This window comes from Bidens hawaiensis, unplaced genomic scaffold, assembly GCF_021521415.1.
Source record: "Bidens hawaiensis isolate Kalapana, Puna unplaced genomic scaffold, B.hawaiensis_p1.1 tig00000978_1, whole genome shotgun sequence".
Classification (NCBI taxonomy): Eukaryota; Viridiplantae; Streptophyta; class Magnoliopsida; order Asterales; family Asteraceae; genus Bidens; species Bidens hawaiensis.
The window spans coordinates 1,077,724-1,101,857 of record NW_027491058.1 but is presented as its reverse complement, the minus strand read 5'-3'; the positions used below and the strand labels follow the sequence as shown (position 1 = coordinate 1,101,857).

At 36.2% G+C, this 24,134-nt stretch overlaps 3 protein-coding genes, 1 long non-coding RNA gene and 1 pseudogene across 5 annotated transcripts; 1 reads left to right on the top strand and 4 right to left on the bottom strand.

Annotated features, from left to right (window-relative positions):
• The first annotated feature begins 1,473 nt into the window (after positions 1–1,473).
• On the top strand, positions 1,474–2,844 carry LOC143549758 (tetraspanin-6-like). Its single transcript, XM_077040582.1, has 3 exons — positions 1,474–2,005; positions 2,163–2,476; positions 2,578–2,844. The coding sequence occupies exons 1-3, from the start codon at positions 1,514–1,516 to the stop codon at positions 2,615–2,617; spliced, it is 846 nt and encodes a 281-aa protein (XP_076896697.1). The 5' UTR covers positions 1,474–1,513; the 3' UTR covers positions 2,618–2,844.
• Positions 2,845–3,803: 959 nt separating this feature from the next.
• Positions 3,804–4,800, bottom strand: LOC143549342 (putative E3 ubiquitin-protein ligase HIP1). Its single transcript, XM_077040253.1, has 4 exons — positions 4,787–4,800; positions 4,392–4,650; positions 4,136–4,267; positions 3,804–4,054 (listed from the first exon to the last, which is right to left on the bottom strand). Exons 1-4 carry the CDS (start codon positions 4,798–4,800, stop codon positions 3,929–3,931), a joined length of 531 nt encoding a protein of 176 aa, XP_076896368.1. The 3' UTR covers positions 3,804–3,928.
• A 4,779-nt stretch (positions 4,801–9,579) lies between these two features.
• On the bottom strand, positions 9,580–12,991 carry LOC143549332 (G-type lectin S-receptor-like serine/threonine-protein kinase At4g27290). Its single transcript, XM_077040246.1, has 7 exons — positions 11,701–12,991; positions 11,489–11,623; positions 11,245–11,402; positions 10,948–11,158; positions 10,628–10,865; positions 10,369–10,519; positions 9,580–10,233 (listed from the first exon to the last, which is right to left on the bottom strand). The coding sequence occupies exons 1-7, from the start codon at positions 12,989–12,991 to the stop codon at positions 9,943–9,945; spliced, it is 2,475 nt and encodes an 824-aa protein (XP_076896361.1). The 3' UTR covers positions 9,580–9,942.
• A 1,140-nt stretch (positions 12,992–14,131) lies between these two features.
• LOC143549750 (uncharacterized) lies at positions 14,132–16,083 on the bottom strand. The gene is made up of 3 exons (XR_013138190.1): positions 15,657–16,083; positions 14,427–15,183; positions 14,132–14,218 (listed from the first exon to the last, which is right to left on the bottom strand). It is a non-coding gene; the product is annotated as an uncharacterized LOC143549750 (long non-coding RNA).
• A 3,274-nt stretch (positions 16,084–19,357) lies between these two features.
• On the bottom strand, positions 19,358–22,679 carry LOC143550273 (G-type lectin S-receptor-like serine/threonine-protein kinase At4g27290; annotated as a pseudogene). Its single transcript, XR_013138298.1, has 7 exons — positions 21,368–22,679; positions 21,159–21,293; positions 20,913–21,070; positions 20,619–20,829; positions 20,301–20,538; positions 20,049–20,199; positions 19,358–19,949 (listed from the first exon to the last, which is right to left on the bottom strand). The product of XR_013138298.1 is annotated as a G-type lectin S-receptor-like serine/threonine-protein kinase At4g27290 (transcript).
• Positions 22,680–24,134: the final 1,455 nt, after the last annotated feature.

Below are 24,134 nucleotides of genomic sequence, written 5' to 3'. Positions count from 1 at the left end.
TTTTTAAACTATTATTTACAATGTAAACATCCTAACTTTAACCAATAAAATATCATGTGTAAAACACTTCCTAATTGCCGTTAAAAAATATATATAAACTTACTAAAGAAGCAAAATAGGTCCTATGGATAAAAGACAAATTATTTAATAGTTTCACCAAGTTGCCCCCAATATATTCCTTCCTTAAGGTACTGGACTTAGAACTTATACTCTTCGGGTTTATTGTTCTGTTTGTTTTATTTGTTATTTTCTAGGCAAAGCTAACACTATACATAAATTATAAAACACTATCTTTTAACCTTATTTTGATTGATTTGTTAGTACATAAAAATTTAAAACAAATAGTTGTTCAATACTTTCTGATTTAAAACCGAAACTAAGGTAGTTCGACTTTTTAAAATTTCTTTAGTGTTATTTTAGGTTTATACATGCACTATCCATAGTCAAGTTAAAACCGAACCAGTTTTAAACTAAAATAAAAACATCGTTAACCAGTTTAATTCGATGAACATAATTTTTATTCTTATGATATATTCTAATTTCAACATGATGTGAAACTTGAAGATTTGGCATGAGGAATAAAAGCATTTCCCTTAATATGTGTAGAGGATAACATGGAATATCAAATTTCTGGCCACACTAAACTATATAGTGTTTTTGTGTACCATTTTCTGTCTCTCTCCAAAACCATTAATTTAGAGTATATATTCTTACTAGTTTCATCCCCTCACGTTTGATTAAACATGACATTTCTAATATTTTTCGTTATCTAAATTCACCATTTTTTTTCTTTTTACAAAATCTAAGAGCTTTTTAAAGAGAAATATGAGTTTGTCTATTAAGTTTTGATCGATAAAAAGAACTTATGACGACCTCAATAGTTAAGGTTCTATTAAATTTTCATCGATAAAAAACGTTACGGTCATTGTCAACATTTAATATTCAAATTAACGAAATAAGTTATTTACTGACTAATTAAGGTCCTAGTTATGGTTTTTACATTTTATTTTATTATTCATTTTCTATTTTATTACTCACTAAAACAAGTAATTTTAATTTTGTATCCTTAATATAATATGCACTTCATTGTAATTATAAAAATAATTAAAAGATCGAATTACTTTTTTTTTAAAAACATTGTTTACTCAAATAAATAACCCATTTATAAGTTTGGTAGTTCAAAAAATCATTACTCATCCAATAACACTTAAAAGTTTAAAACCAACTTTTTAACAATTGCTTATTCTATCACCTAGTAATCTTGACAACCATATTATCAAGGTGCCAATTAATTATACTCTATACAAAATTAAAACACAAAATGCCACGTCACTTCAACCCATCTTTTCATAAAATTCCTTCTTACCAAATTGCATGAAAAAGAAAATATGAAACCAAACATTTGCATAATACTAAGAGTTCACATATATATGATATCTTTCTAAAACCAAAACACAACACTTATTATTATTATCCCACACTTTAGAGAAAGATATTATTAAGGAAACCAAACATGTCAAGATTTAGTAACACTGTCATAGGTTTACTAAACCTCTTCACCTTATTAGCCTCCATACCAATCATAGGTGGTGCCTTATGGATGGCAAGAAGCAGCGCCACCTGCGAAAACTTCCTCCAAACACCGCTCCTCGTCATCGGGTTCATAATACTAATCGTGTCGTTGGTCGGGTTCATCGGTGCATGCTTCCACTTGGCATGGGCCTTGTGGTTGTACTTGGTGGTCATGTTGATGTTGATAGCAGCCTTGATGGTTGTCACTATTTTCGGGTTCGTAGTGACTGGAGCGGGCGGTGGAACGGCGGTTTCGGGGAGGTTGTACAACGAGTATAGGGTGGAGGATTATTCACCGTGGCTAAGGAAAAGAGTTGAAGACCCAAAGTATTGGATGACTGTTAGGAGTTGTATTTTGGGGTCAAAGACTTGTAGAGATATTGTTATGTGGTCTCCTGTTGACTATTTGACCAAGGACATGTCTCCAATTCAGGTCAAATATTATTAGTTATACAACTAATTACAAAGAGTGATATAATCTTGGATTTTTTTTTTTTTACTAAAGTGATTATTTAAAAATGTTTTTCTATAGTAGTGATATAGATCAACTATAACTCATAAAGTGTTGGTACTTGATACTCTTTTTTCAGTCAGGATGTTGCAAACCGCCTAGTGAATGCAACTATGAGATGTCGATGATGGCTCAAGACATAGATTGCTATAAATGGAGCAACGATCCGAGCACATTATGCTACGAGTGTGACTCATGCAAAGCTGGAGTGATGGAGGACATAAGAAGGGACTGGCGAAAGCTCTCGGTTCTCAATGTTGTCATGATACTCCTTCTAATCGGCATATATTGCATCGGATGTTGTGCCTATAGGAACACGAGGAGGGCCGAGACGGACTACCCGTATGGCGAAAACCGAATGTCCAAAGTTGGACCAAGATGGGATTTCTTTTGGTATGCATCCCTTCATTACAAAATCAATGTTTACATATGAGTTGTAAAATTTTCACTGCAAAGAAATGACTTTATTTTTGTACTTTTTTTTAACTCTGCAGGTGGAGATGGTGGCATGAGAGAAGACGCCAGCTTTATTGAAAAGTAAATTTATGTCCAAGATCTGTTAGAAAATGTTTTGTTTCTAAATCAGTATAACACGGTCTCTTTATCGATCTGTTATAATAATCAGGCAGCAACGTGACACGAATTTTAAACCAAGTAACTAGGAAAATGTAAAGGAAGTCTTTAAAATTTGTGGAATGAATACTCTTATGTTGTTGCTTCTGTACGAAAGGAAAGTAAAATGATGATTGTGAATGATTTAACATTTTTGTTATGTTTCTTCTATTGTGTTTTGAGATTAATATCATTTCATGTGTTTGTCGGTATATCGGTAATTTATAAGTTGGTTTGTATTAAAATGTTAGATATAAAAGCAGGAAATGCAACAGCAATGAACTTTCTCACTTTACTTGCTCAAACCTTCATTGACCAAAAACACCAAAGACGAAAAAGAATAACAAAGAACATGTGATGAAAAACAAAGAAAACACGTGAACGAAAGAAAACATGCGATGCATACAACCAGTTGAAAGCATAGTAGCTTGCATTTGCACTCACCAAATGTGTCCTCCACATCTCCTTGTTTTTCTAGCTCCTTAGGCGCACTTTCCTCATCGAATGTGACCACGTCTTCTTTGTTTTTCATCCCTCCTTAGGCACACTTTTTTAGAACATATCGTTCGTATGTAACATTAGGTAGGGTCACAGTGATTACCTCCTACTAGCGTTTTTAATATTTAACTAACACAACTTTGAAAACATTAGCAATCATGTATGTACTATAATTATTCGAGTGCCCGTGGTGCACAAACCAAGTATAGAAAATTAATTCATGATGTAGATTCATTTATTTTGTATCATTGTCATAGATTCATAGCCGAGATAAGTAATTATTTCACGAAATTCATAATTTTCAAACGCTCTTTGTTTGCAATTCATCATCACAGTCAAGATCTTCTGAATAAACGCACCACGAAATATCAAGTTTTCTTTGAACACATCAAAATCATATCCAGGAAAATATACTATGCAAGAAAATACAATTACTAAATCCTCCATCCTAAGTGACAATTTCAAATAAGTTGTAATAAATTCAATAGATTGGATTCTAATGAGCATAATAAATTCCACATCATTCAATTCAAATCTACAATTTTTTGTTTTTTACTTTAGTCATAACTTTCATTCATGTTTTTCTTTTTTTTCTTAAATCATATCAACCAACAATATATTCAGGTATCACCAAAAGCTTGTGTGAAACAACTCTAAAGGTGATATGGTTCACAAGAATTATATACTTCATATCTACAAGAAATCGAAAGAAGGGAATAATAATAATAATGTGTTTTAGCATTCAGATTTGCAGACAGGGCAAACTTTCTTCATCACCACCCACTTCTTAATGCAATCCACATAATACTCATGCCCACATTTTTCCATTCTTCCAATCTCTTCACCATTCTTGTACTCTTCCTGTTTTTTATTATTACAATAACAATCATTAATATAACAATTAATAATAATAATAATAATAATAATAAGTTTATAACTTACAAGGCATATAGGACAAGTATCATGATTTTGATCCATAGAATAATATACTTTTTCCCTTAAGCATTTAGCCATCCCATCCTCAGACAAGCCACTGCTCACATACCCCATACTTTCTTCAAGAGCAAGCAACTCCTGTAGTAAATCATCACAAAATTTAACTTAAGAATGTCAATACGGGAATGATGAGCTGGCGCATTCGACATAGTCATGCAGACCGTAAAATAAGATCATGAAAGTAAATAAGTAGTAATGAAACCTCATAGCCCATGTCGTCAATGTCTAGCCTCATATCTTCATACTCATCTGGAAAGTTTATGGGCTCAAATTCATCACGGGGATCAATCACATCGACAGCTAACCGTGGCTCACCGCTCCTGTAAACACCACCACCACCACTGCCCCATCCTCCTAAAGCAGAATATGTTGAATATCTGGAAGATATGTTTTCTGAAGGAAACTGAAGCTCGTTTGTTGAAGAATGGCCGCCATTGTTGTAATTACAGTAATAATTAGGACTGTTTATTTTATTGAAGAAAGATGCATTGTCCGGTGTGAAAGATGCTCATTTGAAGAAGTGTTCTCATTGTATGAATGGTAAGCAAAAGATAGTTTCTTTTCATAATCACCCGCCTCATAGAAAAGAAAGTATACTTGACTTGGTTCATTCAGATGTATGTGTTCCTATGAAGACTAGAACACTTGGGGGTTGCTTATATTTTGTCGTTTATGGACGATCATTCGCGGAAGGTATGAGTTTATACTTTAAAGTCTAAAGATCAAGTATTTGATGTGTTTAAGCAGTTTCATGCCCTAGTTGAGAGACAAACTGGGAAGAAGCTCAAGTGTATTCGTACAGACAACAGAGGTGAATATATTAGTCCTTTCAATGCTTATTGTAGAGAGAAAGGTATTCGACACCAAAATGCCACCTCCTAAGACACCACAGTTGAATGGTTTAGCAGAACGGATAAACAGAACTTTGGTTGAAAGGTTTAAGTATTTGCTCTCACATCCAGGATTGCCTTGGGTAGAAGCTTTAAATACAGCGGTACATGTTATTAATCTTACTCCTTGTTTTTCTTTGCATAATGATGTTCCAGACATGGTTTGGAGTGGCAAAGATGTTTCGTATCATCATTTGCGGGTCTTTAGATGCAAAGCATTTGTGCATATTCCTAAAGATGAAAGATCAAAGATTGATGTGAAGTCTAGACACTGTATATTCCTTGGTTATGGGCAAGATGAGTTTGGATACGGGCTATATGATTCGGTTTTAAAGAAGCTTGTAAGAAGTCGTGATGTTGTATTTGTGGAAGATGAGAGTTTGAAAGATATTGAGAAGACGAAGGTAGTTCCTGAGTACACTAATGATCTCATTGATTTGGATCTTATTACTACTCAACATACTGAGTCACATCATGTAGATGATATTCAAAATGACGAACAACATGGTACCGATAATGTTGATAATCAAGAGCAGGTAGAGTTAGATGAGGATATTCATCCCAAGTTACCAATAGATATGCCTGCATTTGTACCACTCAAGCGGTCCACAAGAGATCGTCAATCTTCGACTCGTTATTCTAATAGTGAGTACGTCTTACTGATCACAAGTTACCAATAGATATGCCTGCATTTGTCCCACTCAAGCGGTCTACAAGAGATCGTCAACCTTCGACTCGTTATTCTAATAGTAAGTACGTCTTACTGATCATTGATTGGGGAGAACCCAAGTATTACAAAGAGGCCATGGAAGATAAGTATAAGAGAGAGAGAGGGTTGAATCCATGCAAGATGAGATGAATTCCTTGTATGAGAACAATACCTTTGAGTTGGTGAAGTTGCATAAGGGCAAAAGAGCTTTGAAGAACAAGTGAGTCTACAAAGTGAAGATTGAAGAGCATACCTCACGACCTAGGTATAAGGCAAGATTGGTGGTCAAAGGGTTCAGTCAAAGAAAGAGTATTGATTTTGATGAGATTTTCTCTCCAGTTGTGAAGATGAGTTCCATTAGGGTGATCCTTGGTTTAGCTGCTAGTCTTGATCTTAAGGTTGAGCAAATGGATGTCAAGACATAATTCCTTCATGGTGATCTGGATAAAGAAATCTATATGGAGAAACCTGAAGGTTTTCATGTTAAAGGCAAAGAAGATTATGTTTGTAAACTTCAGAAAAGTCTCTATGGGTTGAAGCAAGCACCGAGACAGTGGTACAAGAAATTTGAGCCAGTTATGGGGAAGCAAGGCAACCGAAAAATTGCGTCTGATTACTGTGTTTTCTTTAAGAGGTTTGGTGGTGATGATTTCATCATATTATTGCTTTATGTTGATGATATGTTGATTGCTGGAAAAAATGAGGAAAGAATTGTCCAGTTGAATAAAGAATTAAGCAAGTCGTTTTCTATGAAAGACTTGGGGCCAGTTAAAAATATTCTAGGCATTCGGATTGCTAGAGATAGAGCTTCAAAGAAGTTGCACATGTCACAAAAGCAATACATTGAAAAGGTGCTTAGCAGATTCAAGATGTCTAAAGTTAATGTGGTTAGTACACCTCTTACTCCCAACTTTAAGTTAACTGAAAAAGATTGCCCTACTTCTGATAAAGAGATTGAAGAGATGGACGGTGTTCCATATGCATTAGCGCTTGGAAGCTTGATGTATGCAATGGTATGTACACGACCTGATATTGCCCATGCAGTAGGTGTTGTTAGTCGGTTCTTGTCAAATCCGGGTAAGAAGCATTCGGAAGCAGTTAAGTGGATCTTTATATATTTACGAGGTACTTCCAAATTGGGTATGACATTTGGAAATGAGGAGCCGATGCTTGTTGGTTACACGGATTCTGATATGGCAGAAAATCTGGACAAAATGAAATCCACTTATGGATATTTGATGCTATTTGCAGGGGGAGCCGTGTCATGGCAGTCAAGACTGCAAAAGTGTGTTGCTTTGTCTACTACCGAGGCAGAGTTTATGGCAACAAAAGAAGCATGTAAAGAATTATTGTGGTTGAAAAGATTTATGCAAGAGCTTGGCTTTATGCGACATCGTTATGTGGTTGTTTGTGATAATCAAGTGCTATTCACCTTGCTAAGAATTTCATGTTTCGTAAGAGAACAAAACATATTGATGTGAGGTATTATTGAATTAGAGATGCTATTAAAGACAAGTTGTTTGAACTTGATAATGTTCACACCAATGATAAATGTTTCGATATGTTAACCAAATCTTTGGCAAGGGAGAAGCTGAACTCGCTGGGGTGGTGAGTTATTTATCATAAACAAAAAAGGGGGAGATTTGTTGGGGTATTTTTGCCCATGTGAAAGCCAAAAAATTAATCGTTCATGGGGTTTTATCATTATTATTGTTTTAATAATAAAAGGAAGAGAACAAAATATGTTACTTTTTTTGTTCACGAATGCACAGTACACACAAAATTATATTTGTGTTTTGGTTTGGGCCAACATGTCCACTAATGTTGGAGTGGTGGCTTTGAGTTGGGCTTCGGTCCACGAGAGAATATAAAAGAAAGATTATTGGGGTTTGTTTTCTTGTATTCAAGCCGATATCAAAGCAAGTATTAATAGAAAACCTTTGGTGTATTATTATTATGGTTGTCGTCAAAAAGAAAGTATCCAGAGACTGATTTTGTGCATTCCTTCTCTGTCGACAAACTGAGAAGAAGATAAAAGAGATTAATTTTGGTGCTCCAAGTTTTTGGTGTTTTGTGAAGATAAGAGACGTTCCAGAGATTGACTTATTCTCTCGTTGGTGATACATTTTACTCGTTTAATCTTTTGTAGTTTGATTCCATATATTTGAAGATTGTTTGTTCCAAGTATATGATGATTTGTGTATGCCTCTAGTTTTACATAGAGAAGACTTTGTATTGCTATTATTGGTGATAGTGGATTTGAAGCGGCTCTAGTAGTCCTGTGGTTTTTACTCCCGCCTTGAGAGGTTTTCCACGCTAAAATTATTGTGTCCTATTTACTTTTAAATACCCTATTTGTTTGCATCCTCATTGGTTCATTCGGGTCGGGAAAAAGTTTAGCCAAACGAAGACTAATTCCGCAATTTTTGTTTGCCGTTTGTGACTAGGTGGTCGTTTTTTCCCAATATCATGTTGGGTTACTAAATAAAAATTAAGTAAAAGAAAATTGACGAATGGTTTGAGTTTACATAGACCCCACCAAAATTCTGTCTAACAAACGTTAAGGGGGTGGCACCTCCTGTTTGACGCCTTTCTTTAACATGCGCGTTTTGGTGTTTGACGCCATTTATGAGTGAGGTGGCTAGGGTTGTTAGCCCATAACACGTGGTCTTAGGATGAGATCGGGTAACTTTTTAATAACTAATTTCTTATATGATAACTTAAAAAGGCAACAACAAATAGGGAGAGTTAACCTTCTGATATATCACACTTTCTCTGGTGTTATTTCAAATGGATAGCTTACCAATCAAATAGATGTAAATGGTATGTTTGGTAAAACTAGCTAGTAGCTGTAGCTGGAAACTGCTAGCCGGTAGCTGAAAGCTGGAGGCTAGAAGCTGTAGCCGGTAGCTGTTAGCGGTAGCTTTTTATAAATATTTAGGTGTTTGGCAGAGTACCCGGAGCTTTTAATAAAACTAGTTCGGTGCTCGTGCGGTGCATTGTTCTAATCCCAAACCTATTCTAACTTGACCATTTTCGACTCAAACTGTATCAACACGAAGCGAACTAAATTAGCTCTTTTTGCGTCGACTCGTTCAGACCCTAATTTGATCTTACACATGACATCGACTCGTTCTGACCCTAATTAACTACTGCTGATCCTAACAATTAATCACATAATATGATAATTTTTTAAAGTTAAAGAAGTATAATAATATGATACTCAAATTAAAGAGAATAAAATGCGCGTTTTTATGATGAAATTTGTTTAAAGAGATATTAATGTGTGAAAAAGTAATGGCCTTTTAAAAAGTCATAGGGGGTAGTTTGTTTTGAATAAGGGTTAAATATGAAATTAGGATATAAATTAACAAAAAAGTGATGACAGTTCAAGTATCAAAATTGTAAAATTTGAAATGCTAAAAGCTTGTAGTTTTTTCTAAACGCTACTAGTTGGAGCTTTTAGCTTCAAGCTTTTTCTCATAACCTAAAAGCTTCAAGCTACTCAAACCAAACAAGACTTTTCCATAAATATGAGCTTTTTCTTAAAAGCTTGTAACTTAAAGCTCCTAGAAGCTGCTAAAAGATGCTTGCCAAACATACCCAAAATATATTCTATCAACTTTTTCACTTCAGTTAAATTTTATAACTCATCAGCAAAACATGTACAAGCCCCACTTTTGGGATTAGCTAAACACGTCCCATTGCATATAAACCAAATTCATCAAGTACATTCATGATCTATCATATGAGAAGGTAAGCACTTTATTAATAAGAATTTTCTCTATCATCGTAACTGACAGACCAATTTAACACAATCAGTTTCAAGCATCAATGGAACACATAGATTAAGAGCATGGGGAACTATCCATTTAAGTTGTGTTAGGGATGAACCTTACATTTCATGCGGGATTTTATGCATTTTGATGATTACACATGCCGAGTATGAGGTAACTTAGCTCTAGAGGTATATCCTACCAGACCATAACAAAGATCTTAATTGGTCTTGTCGATAGTAAATAGTGAACACTCCCATTCATAATTTAGGTTTGGTTAATGCGCTGCCAACCTGATGATCTCCTGCTTTTGATGGACGAAAGAATCAGATTCTCCATGATTGAAACGACTGAAGCAACTGGAGGTACATACATTAGCTATCGTGGATACAACAATGTTATCGTGTAGTCATCAAATGAGGAAAGAGTGTCAAGTTTACAGGTACTCTCCTCTTCTGTGAAAAAAGCAGGTTGTTTTGGTGGAGGCAAGGCACATTCACTGACAAGCATTAGAAGCACTGATAACATTGTTGGCCTATCTTTTGCATGATGTTGCACGCATAATAGTGCCACGTGTATCGATCGTAATACTTCATGGACCACACACGAGGCACGTAAAGATTCACTCATAAGTTCAATAGACCTGCCTTGTTTATAAAGTCTCCATGCCTACATCAGAGCAGAATTTATATTCTATTATACAATTAAAAGGTGTAGTTTAAAAGAAGCAATGATAATGATAGTGGGATTAAGTCCAGCAAATTCCGTTCAAAAACAAAAAAGAAGTCTGGCTGATTAACTTACATGTCCAAGAAGGTTGTCACTGTGGTCTTCATGAGAGAATTCTCTGTTTTTCTTCCCACTGACTATCTCTAACACCAAAACACCAAAACTATATACATCTGACTTTACCGAGAAACGTCCGTGCACTGCATACTCGGGAGAAATATAACCACTGAAGCATAGTAGATAACAAAAATAAAAACATATATTAGTTTCATTTTCTCTTTGCTTTGAAACATTTTAAAATAAATATATTGGATCACATTTTGTAGGTTCTTACTATGTCCCAACCACTTTCCGTGTCTTGGCGATGTTATCATGGCCTACAAATTTTCTCGCAAGGCCAAAATCTGATATCTTTGGATTCATGTCGCCGTCCAACAATATATTTCCTGCCTTGAGATCTCTATGGATAATTTGAAGGCGGGAATCTTGATGTAGATAAAGAACACCACGAGCCATTCCATGTATGATACGAAAGCGTTGAGGCCAATCAAGAATTGCACTTCTTGTTTCATCTGGTAATTTTAAACATTACTTGATTTGTGTTCTACAATGTGCCAATCTGGTAAGAAATGCTACAAATAAATCGGTTCATACCAAATATAATTGAGTCCAAGCTTTTGTTGACCATGTACTCATAAATTAAAATCATTTCATTTCCATGAATGCAGTATCCCAGAAGCTTCACAAGGTTCCTATGTTGAAGCTTAGAAATAGAGATGAGTTCATTCTTGAATTCTTCAATCCCTTGCTGAGATGTGTTTGACAATCGTTTCACAGCCACTTCTTGTCTGTCTTCCAAAACACCCTAACAGATTGATTAAATTCAACTTACATGTTTCAGCGCAATTTTCGTACATTAAGCATTTGATAAGAGAACAATCAGCTAATTACCTTGTAAACGGAACCAAAGCCACCTTCCCCAATCTTATTGGACACGTTGAAGTTATTTGTGGCCTTTGTTACTTTATATAGGCAAATAAATGGTATATCCCCAAGAAGTTGTGTCTGAACGCTTGAATTCTTTTTATCAAGGGCATATCCAATGTCCCCTAACGAAAAAATATAAACACTACTTTAATCCTAAAATTCATATCCATTGTGTTATAAACATGCATAAATGGCTCATTTGGGTTACCTTGATATTTCCTCTGAAGCCTTTTACTTCTCTTTCTACAGGCATAAGCTACCGCACATATAAGCAGCGCAGCTAATAAAAGTAATAACACTCTGGTGACATCTCTTTTCCTTTTGTTGGAATTCAACTGGTGACCTTCCATTGGCAAACAATAACAGTCAACTACTAGTTTTAGTAGACAGTGAGCAAATGTAATGAAGATATATGTGTACCTGCTAACTCAGAGGCAGCCAATTTTATGTAAATATTGTGATCTGCATCATACTCTCGTATATCCATCATCTCATCAAACCAAAGCAAGCATCCACTTCCCCCGTCACTAATGTATAGATTTGCATAAGCAGTACAATTACATTTCACTCTGCAAGCCATTTCACATTCTTCAAGGGTCATGCTCACATTATACCACGCCCTTCGTGTATCAGGTAATTTGACTCTGTTAATCTTGCGAAACCCATCCGCGCTCAAGACTCCACAATTCAAATGTGTCTTGCGTTTACACCCACTTGACCAATCAGATACATCCCATTCTTCTGGATTTGTTGGTTCAAAACCTGGCAAACAAGTGCACGGCGGACGCTTGTTAATGCTGCAGCTTCCATAAGGACCACATAACCCAAAACGATCACAATTATCTACTTTAAGATCTCCATACACAATCCACTCTTGGGTTCGCTCGATCCAATGCATCATGCGTGTCCGGCCATCCGATGTTAAAATTATCCGTTGAACAACCAAACTTTTAAGCTCATACGAACAATATATTTCCCTCTCATTAACAACAAACTCGGCGTTGTAGATTGGATTTTCTTTATCAATAGGAAGGCCACTATACCCGAGACCATTCCATGGTCCAAGTCTTGATATTACAACTTGACCCCGCAACCCGATTATTTGCGGATATCCATTAGTGTCTAATATATTTGTATACACACCCGTAGATGGATCATCAGGACTCTTCCAAGAATTCCATTCCATCGTTGGCCCTATTCCTGTTATCAAGTCCTTCCGGATTTTCATTCCGGGCAGAAGCGTGTCTCCAGGATGATCAAAACTTTGCCAAATAATATTTTTGTAATTATCCATCTCAGACACAACCAGATTTCCAGAATCCAGAAGCCGCAACACTGAACTATTACTGCCCCGAGATACCGTTGATTCGGATGACCAAACCATGGTATTGCTGCCACTCAGAATCTCCAGGTTTCCATCACTACTAAGCTTGAACATACCCGAGTTGTGGGTAATGGGTGTGTCCCTGTTAGCAACCCAAACAACAGTACAGAGTGATATCTTTTTGTACCATATCCCCAAGTATCGGTTCTTGGACATTCGGGTGCTAAAGAATCCCAGTTCGAACGTACTCCCAGAAGAAACAATGGTTTCACCATCTTTGAATACTTGATTTGCATAGACTGTATCTAGTGCACCACCACATTCTGATAGTAGTAATATCAAAAGGGATAAAGAGAACAGGTACTGAGCAATGATGCTATTTCGCATTTTAATTTGTTGATCATAAGAATATCAGCATCTAAAAGTTGTACATTAATATGAAGATTGAAATTTCTACGTGAAGTCGACTGCGTGATAGGATTTACTTGCTAAGATCTGGCGACACTTGGCATAATCCAACAGTGGAATTTGATTCTATTATTGTGTTTAGTTTATTCCACGTGTCAGTGAGAAAGATATTTTGATAGATAATAATGTCTATTCCACGTGCTATGACTAAAGGGGATAATTGTGTCTGTAAAAAGGTGTTGGTCTTTGATGATGATGATTGTGTCCATCATTGGTGGGCTGAAAATGGGAAATGTGAGGAAGAACTCTCTCCAGCATCGACCTGACTAGTTTCACGTCGCAGGCCATTAAATGCTTGAATTGAGCGCAAGTCGGCATGGGGGCCTAAACGAGCCTAATATTTATATAACTTCTATTTAATATAAAAAATTAATATTTATAATACTTATTAATATACACTTAAATATATATTATGTATAAAACTTATAACTAAGCTATGTATAAAAAAATAAATTATAAATGCAAAAAAAATTAATTAACAATTAATAAACGAGCCAAGTTTAAGCTTTAGAAATAAGACTCGAACCAAGCCGAGCTCAAGCAGCTTGAGATCGGCTCGTTTACACCCGTATTTTTATTGCCAACAAGTTAAAGCATCTATAAAAAGTGTAAGAAACGACAAAAAGCTGGGTGGGTCAACCCGACCCGGCCAGTTTTGACCTATACCCTGCTAATACTGCGACCTCTAGCCTACTCATCATCTTTTTATTCATGGAACCAAAAGTTCAAAAATTCTTTATAAATTAAAAAATTATTTACCTGCATGTGAGGTCCTTTGGTGATATGAAGCAGCATAAGGAACAGTATTCCACTAGCACTTAGATTGACAGGGTGGACAGGGACAGAGTAGTTTTGCAGAGTGTGTTGTCGGTTGGTAATCCCAGGAACCATAGCTGGGCACATGAGCTCTGGTCACACAAGGTTCCAACTCGGGTCCATATCTTCTTCTAACATTCCTCATCGAATCCTGACCATTGATCGAGAGATTAGATCCCCTACGTGGAGGCCAACTAAAACCATCCACAGCAGGTTCTTGAATCGGCACATGAGAACCAGATGAACTCCAATGAGAATTTGAATGGTGTCGACCTCTTATTTGATGATCCATTGGAGTGACAAAGTGACCATTCTCCATGCCCACACCCCCTGCAAAAGATGCATGGTTAATTTATTGAAGACATTAAATAAAATAATATAACCCAATTTGGCTCGTTGACTGACCCCACCACCCCTCCTCAACAAAATGCAACCTCTACAAGCTACCAGTAAGGCTCAGAAATGCTTATATCTACCAAATAAACATGGGAAGTTACTTTAATGAAAATAAAAATTTATATGAACAAGAATAAGTTACCCGTAGGGATGAAAGGCTGTTCAACAGGAGGATGATTGTTTCCGTGTTGGTAATGCTCTGGTATCATGAGTTGATTAGACATGTGTCTATGCTCCATCCTATTTGAAAGAACTTGATCTCACTCTGTTTTTGAAATAATTCTGCACAAATAAGAAAAAAGTATCTCAGAAACTAAGAAAGATGGCAACCAACATTCACCTTAGAGGCATTTTCAACACAGTAAGCAACATTTGAATGAACCTCACAGTAACTGTAAAAACTACCTATTGATGTTAAGTGCATTGTAAGGTGTCTAAAATTACCAGACGAATAAGTTCATAAAATCGACCCTTTTCGGTGTATGTATCAATACACACAACACACGTGACTAGTCTACAAATTTTCATTCAAGTTATTTGAAGAAATCAAATAGCTAATCAAGCATCTAAAGAACATTTCTAGCAACTTCACAGTAATATTTTTCACCAACTCTAGTATGATATGAAAGCAAAGATCATGTGTTTGAAATCCACCATATGCATGGATCCTAATACTTTAATAGATAACATAGAACATGAAGATAAACTAGTTTCTACCGAAATGCTTAGGTTCATTTGACAAGTTGGAACTTATATAGAACCTGTGCTCTCTATGCACTGCAACAAGGTGGCATAATCACCCATCATCCAACGGTGGCACTGGGCCCCAACATGTGCTCTTGTTTATGTTGCTTACTATTTCACAACCAACCTTGTCATGATAGCATTCGTAAAAGTAGCTGTATGAACATAATATGAAGTCTCTTAGGAAAAATCACAGAATTAATATCTAACAACAGTAAAGAAGCTGGTCGATGTATTGAGAAGGGGAAAAAAGAACAAAAAACAACATTCAAGAGACTAAAACTATAAGACCAAAGTATGCAAAGTTTACTTGAAGTGTTTGATTACTAGTTGCTTCCGGTATCTAAAAATACTCTCTTTAAAGTTCCCACAATAGCTACAATGCTTGACTTGACAGTAGTTCGATAGAAGTGTTTTACTTTCAGTCAAATAACTATGTAATAATTAGTGAGCACTTAAGAATATTTAACTAATTGCTGAAACATTTGCATCAAACTACTACAAGTCAAACATTATTCGAGTAAAATAATGCTGCTGTTTCAAGATGATTATTAAATATGAGAAATTATATGCAAGGAGTACTTAAAATAAATGCAAAGTCAAATGAAAGCATCAATATATAGCATACCAGAAGAAATGCCGATCCATATCTACAAACACTGCAAATCCAGCACTCTCAAGGACTAGAACAATAGAACTTGTCACAATATAGATGGTAGCTTTTGTAGAAACAACTGATTGCATGTTATAAATATAAGACAAGAGATATTCATTGTCTCTGAAACAACTAGACTACAAATGTTACTCGTCACTGATATCCATGACAATACATACATATACATACACACACACATATTTATACAGACACATGTGAAGGATAGATGGATGAGAGTCCTGATTCTTGACCACTTTATTTCCGTGGAGGGCTAGAAAATTGAACAATTCATCTTCCAACAGTAACAAGTTATAGGCATCCTTCCAGCTAGTACGCCTAGTGTTTTAGGAAGGCAAATTTTATACCATGTACAGCTATAAATCCATACACTAACCAATTTTAGCAAATTTTCAATATAAATTACCTTCATAGCCCAGAAATTTGCACGATACAATTTTCCACACAGGCCAAAGCACACCATATGTTACAGACAAATTAGGATCCAAATTAACAGTCAGTCACATATACGAAAATATGAAACTACAACTAAGTGCTCTTCTTTGCTACATGGAACTGTCACGAGCGTATATAGGAAAACTATACTTGCATTACTCACTATGGTTACAACTTATACAATTGAATGTGATCGTGCAAAACCTTCTGCAAACTCACAAGTAAACCCTCAACAGCAAAGCAACCAGTAACACAGAAATGGTGTTCCACTTATTTCATATTTTTATCATTTTATGATTATATGAGCAAAGCCCCGCCTTGCCAACTCACCTGTACAACCTTTGAAGAGAGTAAAAAACAATTTTTTGCATCCTATTGCTTATTATGTTCTTCAATAACATCAAATCAAAGGTGACTTCTACTTTACAGAGTCGAACTCCTGCATGCCACTAACTACATTGGAATGTTGACATTTAAGGGCTGTGGCATTATAGTGTTTCAGATTTCATCCCACCACATAATAAAATCCCAATATTATTATCAATTCACCATGACTCATGAGTCATGACTACACTCTTTCACAGTAGAAAACCAAGATTTTGGAAAGATAAGTCTTATTAACAATACAGAATTCCAGAATCAATGTAGTGAAAACAGGATTACTGCAGAAATCGATGTTCAACTTCCATTCGAAGTGTATCCTAAGAGACAGAAATGGTAACATCACCTATCCAACTGGACCAACTATAAGTGTTTACTCGTTAGCATAATATTTGGACTATAAGTTAAACCTCCACCCTTAGCTAACAAATTATCACACTTTCACAACTTGTAGGCTGTGGCCCAATGGGTACAAGTTCTATATGGTCCATCATCAAAGAGGAATCCATTCATAAGACTTTTGATTGAGGCACAAAACCGCAGAGCTATCAAAACGAAAACTATCTTCTGTTTCTCAGATAGGTAAAAACTGCCTGCAATAGAATGACAACAAAATTTAAACGAGTATAGAAGAAAGAACAAACGGCTCTACCAAATCAAGCTCCAATGAACATCTAGACTACCGTAACAAGAAATGCTCAAATTACCATCATATACTACAGTGAATAAGTGTACAAAAGACTAACTGTGATGTCCTTGAAGCAATAAAATAGCATATCAGTGACATCGATTGTCCCGTTTAGTTTAATTAAGTTATAATTCATAAAATAGCATTTTCTACTAATTTCCTGTAAAAATGATCTTACTTACCCTTACTAGTAAAGGTAGCTAAGAACCGAGCTTTATAAATGTATTTGATTGACATTTCCACATCGATCAAAATACGGCGGAACTAATGCACAAAGTGCTATTTTTGGTGTTTTTGTTTTCATTTGTCTTTGTTTGGTTTTACACGAGGTATTCTGGTTTTTAATTGTCTTTTTTGCTTTAATTTCGTCACGGGCCCATAACATGCCTTCGATCGAACCCCTTAATTGGTCAGCAATGGCTCATTTGATGATGATGGCTTATCGATTACATGGTCTCAATCGATAATGACTTCTTGATCTTGGCTCTAATACCAATTTAAAAATCCAATTGGTAACATATTTAAAACCAAACACGCAAAATTGGTTAATTCCCAAAGATTTATTATAAAAAAAATTCACAAAACTTGATTATTACAATTTGATAAACCCAATATGGTTTATACAGGTTTAAACCAAAACATCCTTGAATCTATTCATGATAGCTATAACTCACGCCGACTCCGAATACGGTTAAAATTTTTGTACCGAAGGCAAAAATTTTTTTGGGCCTTAAGCCCTTAAGTAAGAAGAGGTATCTTGTTGGGTTTAAACAATTTAACCTTTATGGGCTTATTTTGTTATAATTTAATTTTTATGGGCTTATTTTGCTATGACTTAAGCCTGTAATTTTTATGGGCTTATTGTGTATTTTTTTTATTTCTATAATAATAGGGTTAAAATGTCTCAACTGAGGTTAGAACACTCAACATTTTGGTTGAAAGTCATACCCTTTTACCACTAAACCAAGAGTGTAAAAATTATATAACATATTTTTTTTCATAAAAATATATATATAATTTTTTTTACAGAAATCCAGGCCTATTGAGGTGTCGGGCCGGGGTCCATCGACCACCCGACCCTCCCTTAGAGCCGGCTTTGCTATAGCTCACCCACTTCAATCGCTGCTTTTCTTTCTTTTCTGATACTTTAAAAATGTCTACTTCTGCTTCGGCCAGCCAGCTAAACAAGACAACTAAAACACATAAACCAACATGTATTATCAGTCTTTTGCTTCCAATTAACTTGCGCCTTACATGTGTTATCGAAAATTGCCAAAAAAAAGTCTCTTGAACTTTGATCATGATAAATTTATTTTAATTAACTTATTGTAATCCCCCTAATCATTCCATGAGGTTGAGCTGGGGTTTTCCTAGTTGTGGTTTCCTTCTGTGTTGGTCAGCCGCGTCATTACGTTTTGTATTTCGCATGAAAGAGTGATCTCTTTAACAAAGTGATCACAGGCATCCGGGCCTTTGCTGTTACAAATAATATATAAAAATCACAATTTATTGAGTTTTAACCTAATCTTGCACCTTTGACAGCAAATTTAGTTCGTATATGTTATTTTGCCTATATTGTTTTGATTGGAAATCATTTCAGTGCCGCAGTATTAGACTTTCCAATACAAACAATTTGGTCACCAATTTCCCAAAATTTACTACAAGGTCAATATATAATCATTGCAGCTAATCACAATTTCACGAAAATTATAAACCAATCATTATGGTGATATCAATCATTTATGAACCATGATTAAGCTAGGTTAAGAACACAATATTGTACAGAATCTGTATCAAGTTTCCGTTCCGTGGTACACGTTGCACCAACATCATATTTACCATATCACAAATGACCTCCTGAGTAAGGATTTAGATGTGGCTATTGAATCACAACGCCTGGCAAAACTACTACTGCCCTCCTGATGCGAGTCGGGTTACAACCGATGCTACTCTTGCTGCTACCTAGTCCAAACCGAACCCCGTCATCTTGGTGATTCATGTCCCAAACATGGTCACATAGGTTAAACAAGTCTGAAATATTGTATTTTCTTAAAGGTTTTTCTTAGCACTAAAACTCAACTTTCTGGTAGTGAAACCTGCTATCTAGTAGTTAAACCAAATTTAAGTAGATTCATAATCAACCACGACCCGGTAATTGACTTGTTTAGGACACATCATATGTGAAGGTAAGCATTTTCTCTTCCATTATCAGTTTTAAATATCAGTGAAGCACAGAGATTAAGAACATGAGAATATGCATTTTCAGTGTGTGAAGGATGAATTATACATTTCATGAATATGCATAATCAGTTTTAAATATCAGTGAAGCACATAGACTAAGAACACGAGAATATGCATTTTAGATGTGTTATGGATGAGTTATACATTTCATGTTGGAGGAAGAAGCATACCTTAGGCCTTTTTATGCATTTTGATGATTACACATCTTCTTACGACCGAGGATACAATAGTGTTATCGTGTACTCATCAAGTGAAGAATCAGATTCAAGTTTACTGGTACTCTCCTTTTCTGTGAAAAAAGCAGGCTGTTTTGGTGGAGGCAAATCACTTTCACTAACAAGCATTAGAAGCACTGATAACATTGTTGGCCTATCTTTTGCATGATGTTGCACGCATAATAGTGCCACGTGTATTGATCGTATTACTTCATGGACCACACATGAGGCATGCAAAGATGTATTAATAAGTTCAATAGACCTGCCTTGTTTATAAAGTCTCCATGCCTACATCAGTCCAGAATTCATATTGTAGTAAAGGGTGTTGTTTTAAAGAAGCATTAATTGCGATATTGAAATTAATTTTAGGCCAGCAAATTAACTTACATGTCCAAGAAGGTTGTCACTATGATCTACATGAGAGAATTCTTTATTTTTCTTACCACTCACTATCTCCAACACCAAAACACCAAAACTAAATACGTCGGACTTTATAGAGAAACGCCCGTGTACTGCGTACTCAGGAGAAATATAGCCACTGCAGCATCGTGGATGATGAAAATAAAAACAGATTAGTTGCATTTTCTTTAGAGAAAGTTTTTATTAGTAATATATTGATCACATTTTGAAGGTTCTTACTATGTCCCAACCACTTTCTTTGTCTTGCCAATGCTATCATGTCCTACAAACTTTCTAGCAAGGCCGAAATCAGATATCTTTGGATTCATGTCATCATCTAGCAAAATATTACCTGCCTTGAGATCTCGGTGGATAATTTGAACGCGGGAATCTTGATGTAGATAAAGAATGCCTCGAGCTATTCCATGTATGATACCAAAGCGTTGAGGCCAATCAAGCATTGAACTTCTTGTTTCATCTGTGCAATTGGAAATATTACTTATGTGCTATTGATGTGTCAATCTGGTAATAAATGCTACAAAATAAAGACATCCATACCAAAGATAATTGAGTCCAAGCATTTGTTAACCATGTACTCATAAATCAAAATCATTTCATTCCCATGGATGCAGTATCCAAGTAGCTTCACAAGATTCCTGTGCTGAAGCTTAGAAATAGAGATGAGTTCATTCCTGAATTCTTCAATCCCTTGTTGAGATGTGCCTGAGAGTCGTTTCACAGCCACCTCTTGCCCGTCTTCCAACACACCCTAAAAGATCAAAGTTTAACTTACATTTTCAGTACAATTTTCCGTATGCTTAAAATTCTTTTAAATAAAAATCAACAAATTACCTTGTAAACGGAACCAAAACCACCTTCACCAATCTTATTGGATACACTGAAGTTATTTGTTGCTTTTATTACTTTATATAGGCAAATGAATGGTATATCACCAAGGAGTTGTGTCTGGACACTTGTATTCTTTTTATCAAGGGCATATTCGAAGTCCCCTAAAAAGATATACCCAATTACTCTACAATACATGAATAGTAAACGCCGTACTATTAGAAACATGCATAAATGGTTCATTTGGGTTACCTTGATCTTTCACTTGAAGCGTGTTCTTTCTCTTTCTATAGGCATAAGCTCCCGCACACAGAAGCAGTGCAGCTGATGAAAATGATAAGACACTGGTGACAACTCTTTTCTTTTTGTTGGGGTCGATCTGCTGACCTTCTATTAGCAAGCAATAACAGTCAGCTAGTTTTAGTAGGCAAAGATCAAAGGTAATGAAGAAACAAGTGTACCTGCTAAGTCAGAGGCAGCCATCCTTATGTAAATATGATCATCTGCATCATATTCTCGTATATCCATTAACTCATCAAACCATATCAAACATCCACTTCCGCCGCTACTGATATCTAAATTTGCATAAGCCGTACAATTGCATTTCATTCTGCAAGCCATTTCACATTCTTCAAGGGTCATGCTCACATTATACCACGCCCTTCGTGTATCTGGTACTTTGACTCCTGTAATTTTGCGAAACCTATCCGCATTCACATCTCCACAAGTCAAAGGCGTTTTGCGTTTACACCCACCTGACCAATCAGACACATCCCACTCTTCTGGACTGGTTGGTTCAAAACCTGGCAAACAAGTACACGGCGGACGCTTGTTAATGCTGCAGCTTCCATAAGGACCACAGACCGCAAAAAGATCACAGTTATCTACTTTAAGATCTCCATACACAATCCACTCTTGGGATCGCTCGATCCAATGCATCATGCGTGTCCGGCCATCCGATGTTAAAATTATCCGTTGAACAAGCGAACTTTTAAGCTCATACGAACAATATATTTCCCTCTCATTAACAACAAACTCGGCGTTGTAGATTGGATTTTCTTTATCAATAGGAAGGCCACTATACCCGAGACCATTCCATGGTCCAAGTCTTGATATTACAACTTGACCCCGCAACCCGAGTATTTGCGGATATCCATTAGTGTCTAATATATTTGTATACACACCCGTAGATGGATCATCAGGACTCTTCCAAGAATTCCATTCCATCGTTGGCCCTATTCCTGTTATCAAGTCCTACCGGATTTTCATTCCGGGCAGAAGCGTGTCTCCAGGATGATCAAAACTTTGCCAAATAATATTTTTGTAATTATCCATCTCAGACACAACCAGATTTCCAGAATCCAGAAGCCGCAACACTGAACTATTACTGCCCCGAGATACCGTTGATTCGGATGACCAAACCATGGTATTGCTGCCACTCAGAATCTCCAGGTTTCCATCACTACTAAGCTTGAACATACCCGAGTTGTGGGTAATGGGTGTGTCCCTGTTAGCAACCCAAACAACAGTACAGAGTGATATCTTTTTGTACCATATCCCCAAGTATCGGTTCTTGGACATTCGGGTGCTAAAGAATCCCAGTTCGAACGTACTCCCAGAAGAAACAATGGTTTCACCATCTTTGAATACTTGATTTGCATAGACTGTATCTAGTGCACCACCACATTCTGATAGTAGTAATATCAAAAGGGATAAAGAGAACAGGTACAGAATAGTCTTCCGATGAACTTGAGTAATGATGTTATTCCGCATGTTTTGTTTATTGATTATTATTGAAGAATCATGTTCGAAGAGTTGGATTGAAATGTCCTCGTGGAAGTCGGTGCGTGATAGATTTCACTTGTTAAGATCTGGTGACACTTGGCATAATGAATAGTTTTGATTATTCCACGTGCCTGTTTTAATCCGGTGATAGAATTACACTTTAAAGTCTAGCATCAGATCACATGTGCTTTACAATTTTTTATTTTTATTTTTTATTTTTCAAAAGTATTACAAAAGAACAGCAAAGTTTTTTATAAAGGCTGTGTTTGGTAGGTATGATTGATTGAGAAAATGGAATGAGTAATTGTGAGAGAATGGAATGAGCAATTGTGAGAGAATGAAAAGAAGAGGGAAAAATCTCAAAAATAGTTACTTGATGAGAGAGGGTCTCAAAATAAGCTACAAGTTCAAAAATTCCAATACTAATTCACCAAAATTCATCTCTGCCGTGACATTTGGTTTTTCGCCAATAGTTTTTGTCCACCAATAAAGCTATTGCACGTGTAAAGATGCGGAACCCCACAAGTGAGATTTCAAAAGAAATCTGTTTGATCCATCTCGTGAGTTTTGATACCAAAACAGTCTCCACCGTAAGGTTTAGAAAAAAGTTCAATCCACCTCATTCCACATATTGATTCACCACCACCACCGCCGCCACCATTCGGTGGATTATTATTGGAATTTTTGAAACTTGTGACCTATTATAAGACTATCTCTCCTCAAATGGCATATTTTAGTAATTTTGTCAAAAAAAAAAAAGATGTTTGGTCAATTGGTTAGAGGAATATAATCAACAATTACATAAAGAATCTCATTCATTTCTACCTTTTTTTTCATTCATCTTGCACTTTACTCTCTATATAACGTCACCTAAGAACCACCACCACATAACCACCGCGGTTGCTGCCACCACCAATGCCATACCACCATCACCACCGCCACCATCTCACCACCACCGTTTTCGTCGCCACCATCACCACCGTTGTCGCCGTCACCACCGTCACTTCCATATCACCACCGCCACCATGACTGTTGTTGCGTAACCGCCACCATCATCGTCACCACTACCGTCCTCGCCACCGTCACTGTAAGTCCCGAATCTGGTTCACTACAATATGATATCCACCAAACGAGTATTGGTGCGGAATACCAACACTCGGTGATTCAAGAACACTAATAAGAACAAGTAATTAACACGGAATTGCTTCAAAACACACATATAGTATTAAATAAATTCCGGTGCTTAAGCACTTACAATACTCCAACACAATGATTAGAATGAACAACTAGCAACCCTAAACCCTATACATGTATTCTCTATATATAGGGAAGCTAACAATCAGGCCCAAAGTAAAGCCCAAAGCCCACCGAGATCCCTTAGTGATCTTGGTTTACATACATAGCCCAACACTAAACCCAATAAACACATAACTAAGTACAAAC

What these genes read in the sequence shown, in the direction of transcription:
- LOC143549758 (XM_077040582.1), top strand. Translation starts at nt 1,514, where the DNA reads ATGTCAAGATTTAGTAACACTGTCATAGGTTTACTAAACCTCTTCACC. An exon ending in AGGACATGTCTCCAATTCAG is followed by an intron (nt 2,006 to 2,162) that starts GTCAAATATTAT and finishes CTCTTTTTTCAG; the next exon opens with TCAGGATGTTGCAAACCGCC. An exon ending in CCAAGATGGGATTTCTTTTG is followed by an intron (nt 2,477 to 2,577) that starts GTATGCATCCCT and finishes TTAACTCTGCAG; the next exon opens with GTGGAGATGGTGGCATGAGA.
- LOC143549342 (XM_077040253.1), bottom strand. An exon ending in TTGACGACATGGGCTATGAG is followed by an intron (nt 4,268 to 4,391) that starts GTTTCATTACTA and finishes GATTTACTACAG; the next exon opens with GAGTTGCTTGCTCTTGAAGA. An exon ending in ATACTTGTCCTATATGCCTT is followed by an intron (nt 4,055 to 4,135) that starts GTAAGTTATAAA and finishes AATAAAAAACAG; the next exon opens with GAAGAGTACAAGAATGGTGA.
- LOC143549332 (XM_077040246.1), bottom strand. Translation starts at nt 12,991, where the DNA reads ATGCGAAATAGCATCATTGCTCAGTACCTGTTCTCTTTATCCCTTTTG. An exon ending in GCTTCAGAGGAAATATCAAG is followed by an intron (nt 11,403 to 11,488) that starts GTAACCCAAATG and finishes TTTTTTCGTTAG; the next exon opens with GGGACATTGGATATGCCCTT. An exon ending in CGGAAAGTGGTTGGGACATA is followed by an intron (nt 10,520 to 10,627) that starts GTAAGAACCTAC and finishes ACTATGCTTCAG; the next exon opens with TGGTTATATTTCTCCCGAGT.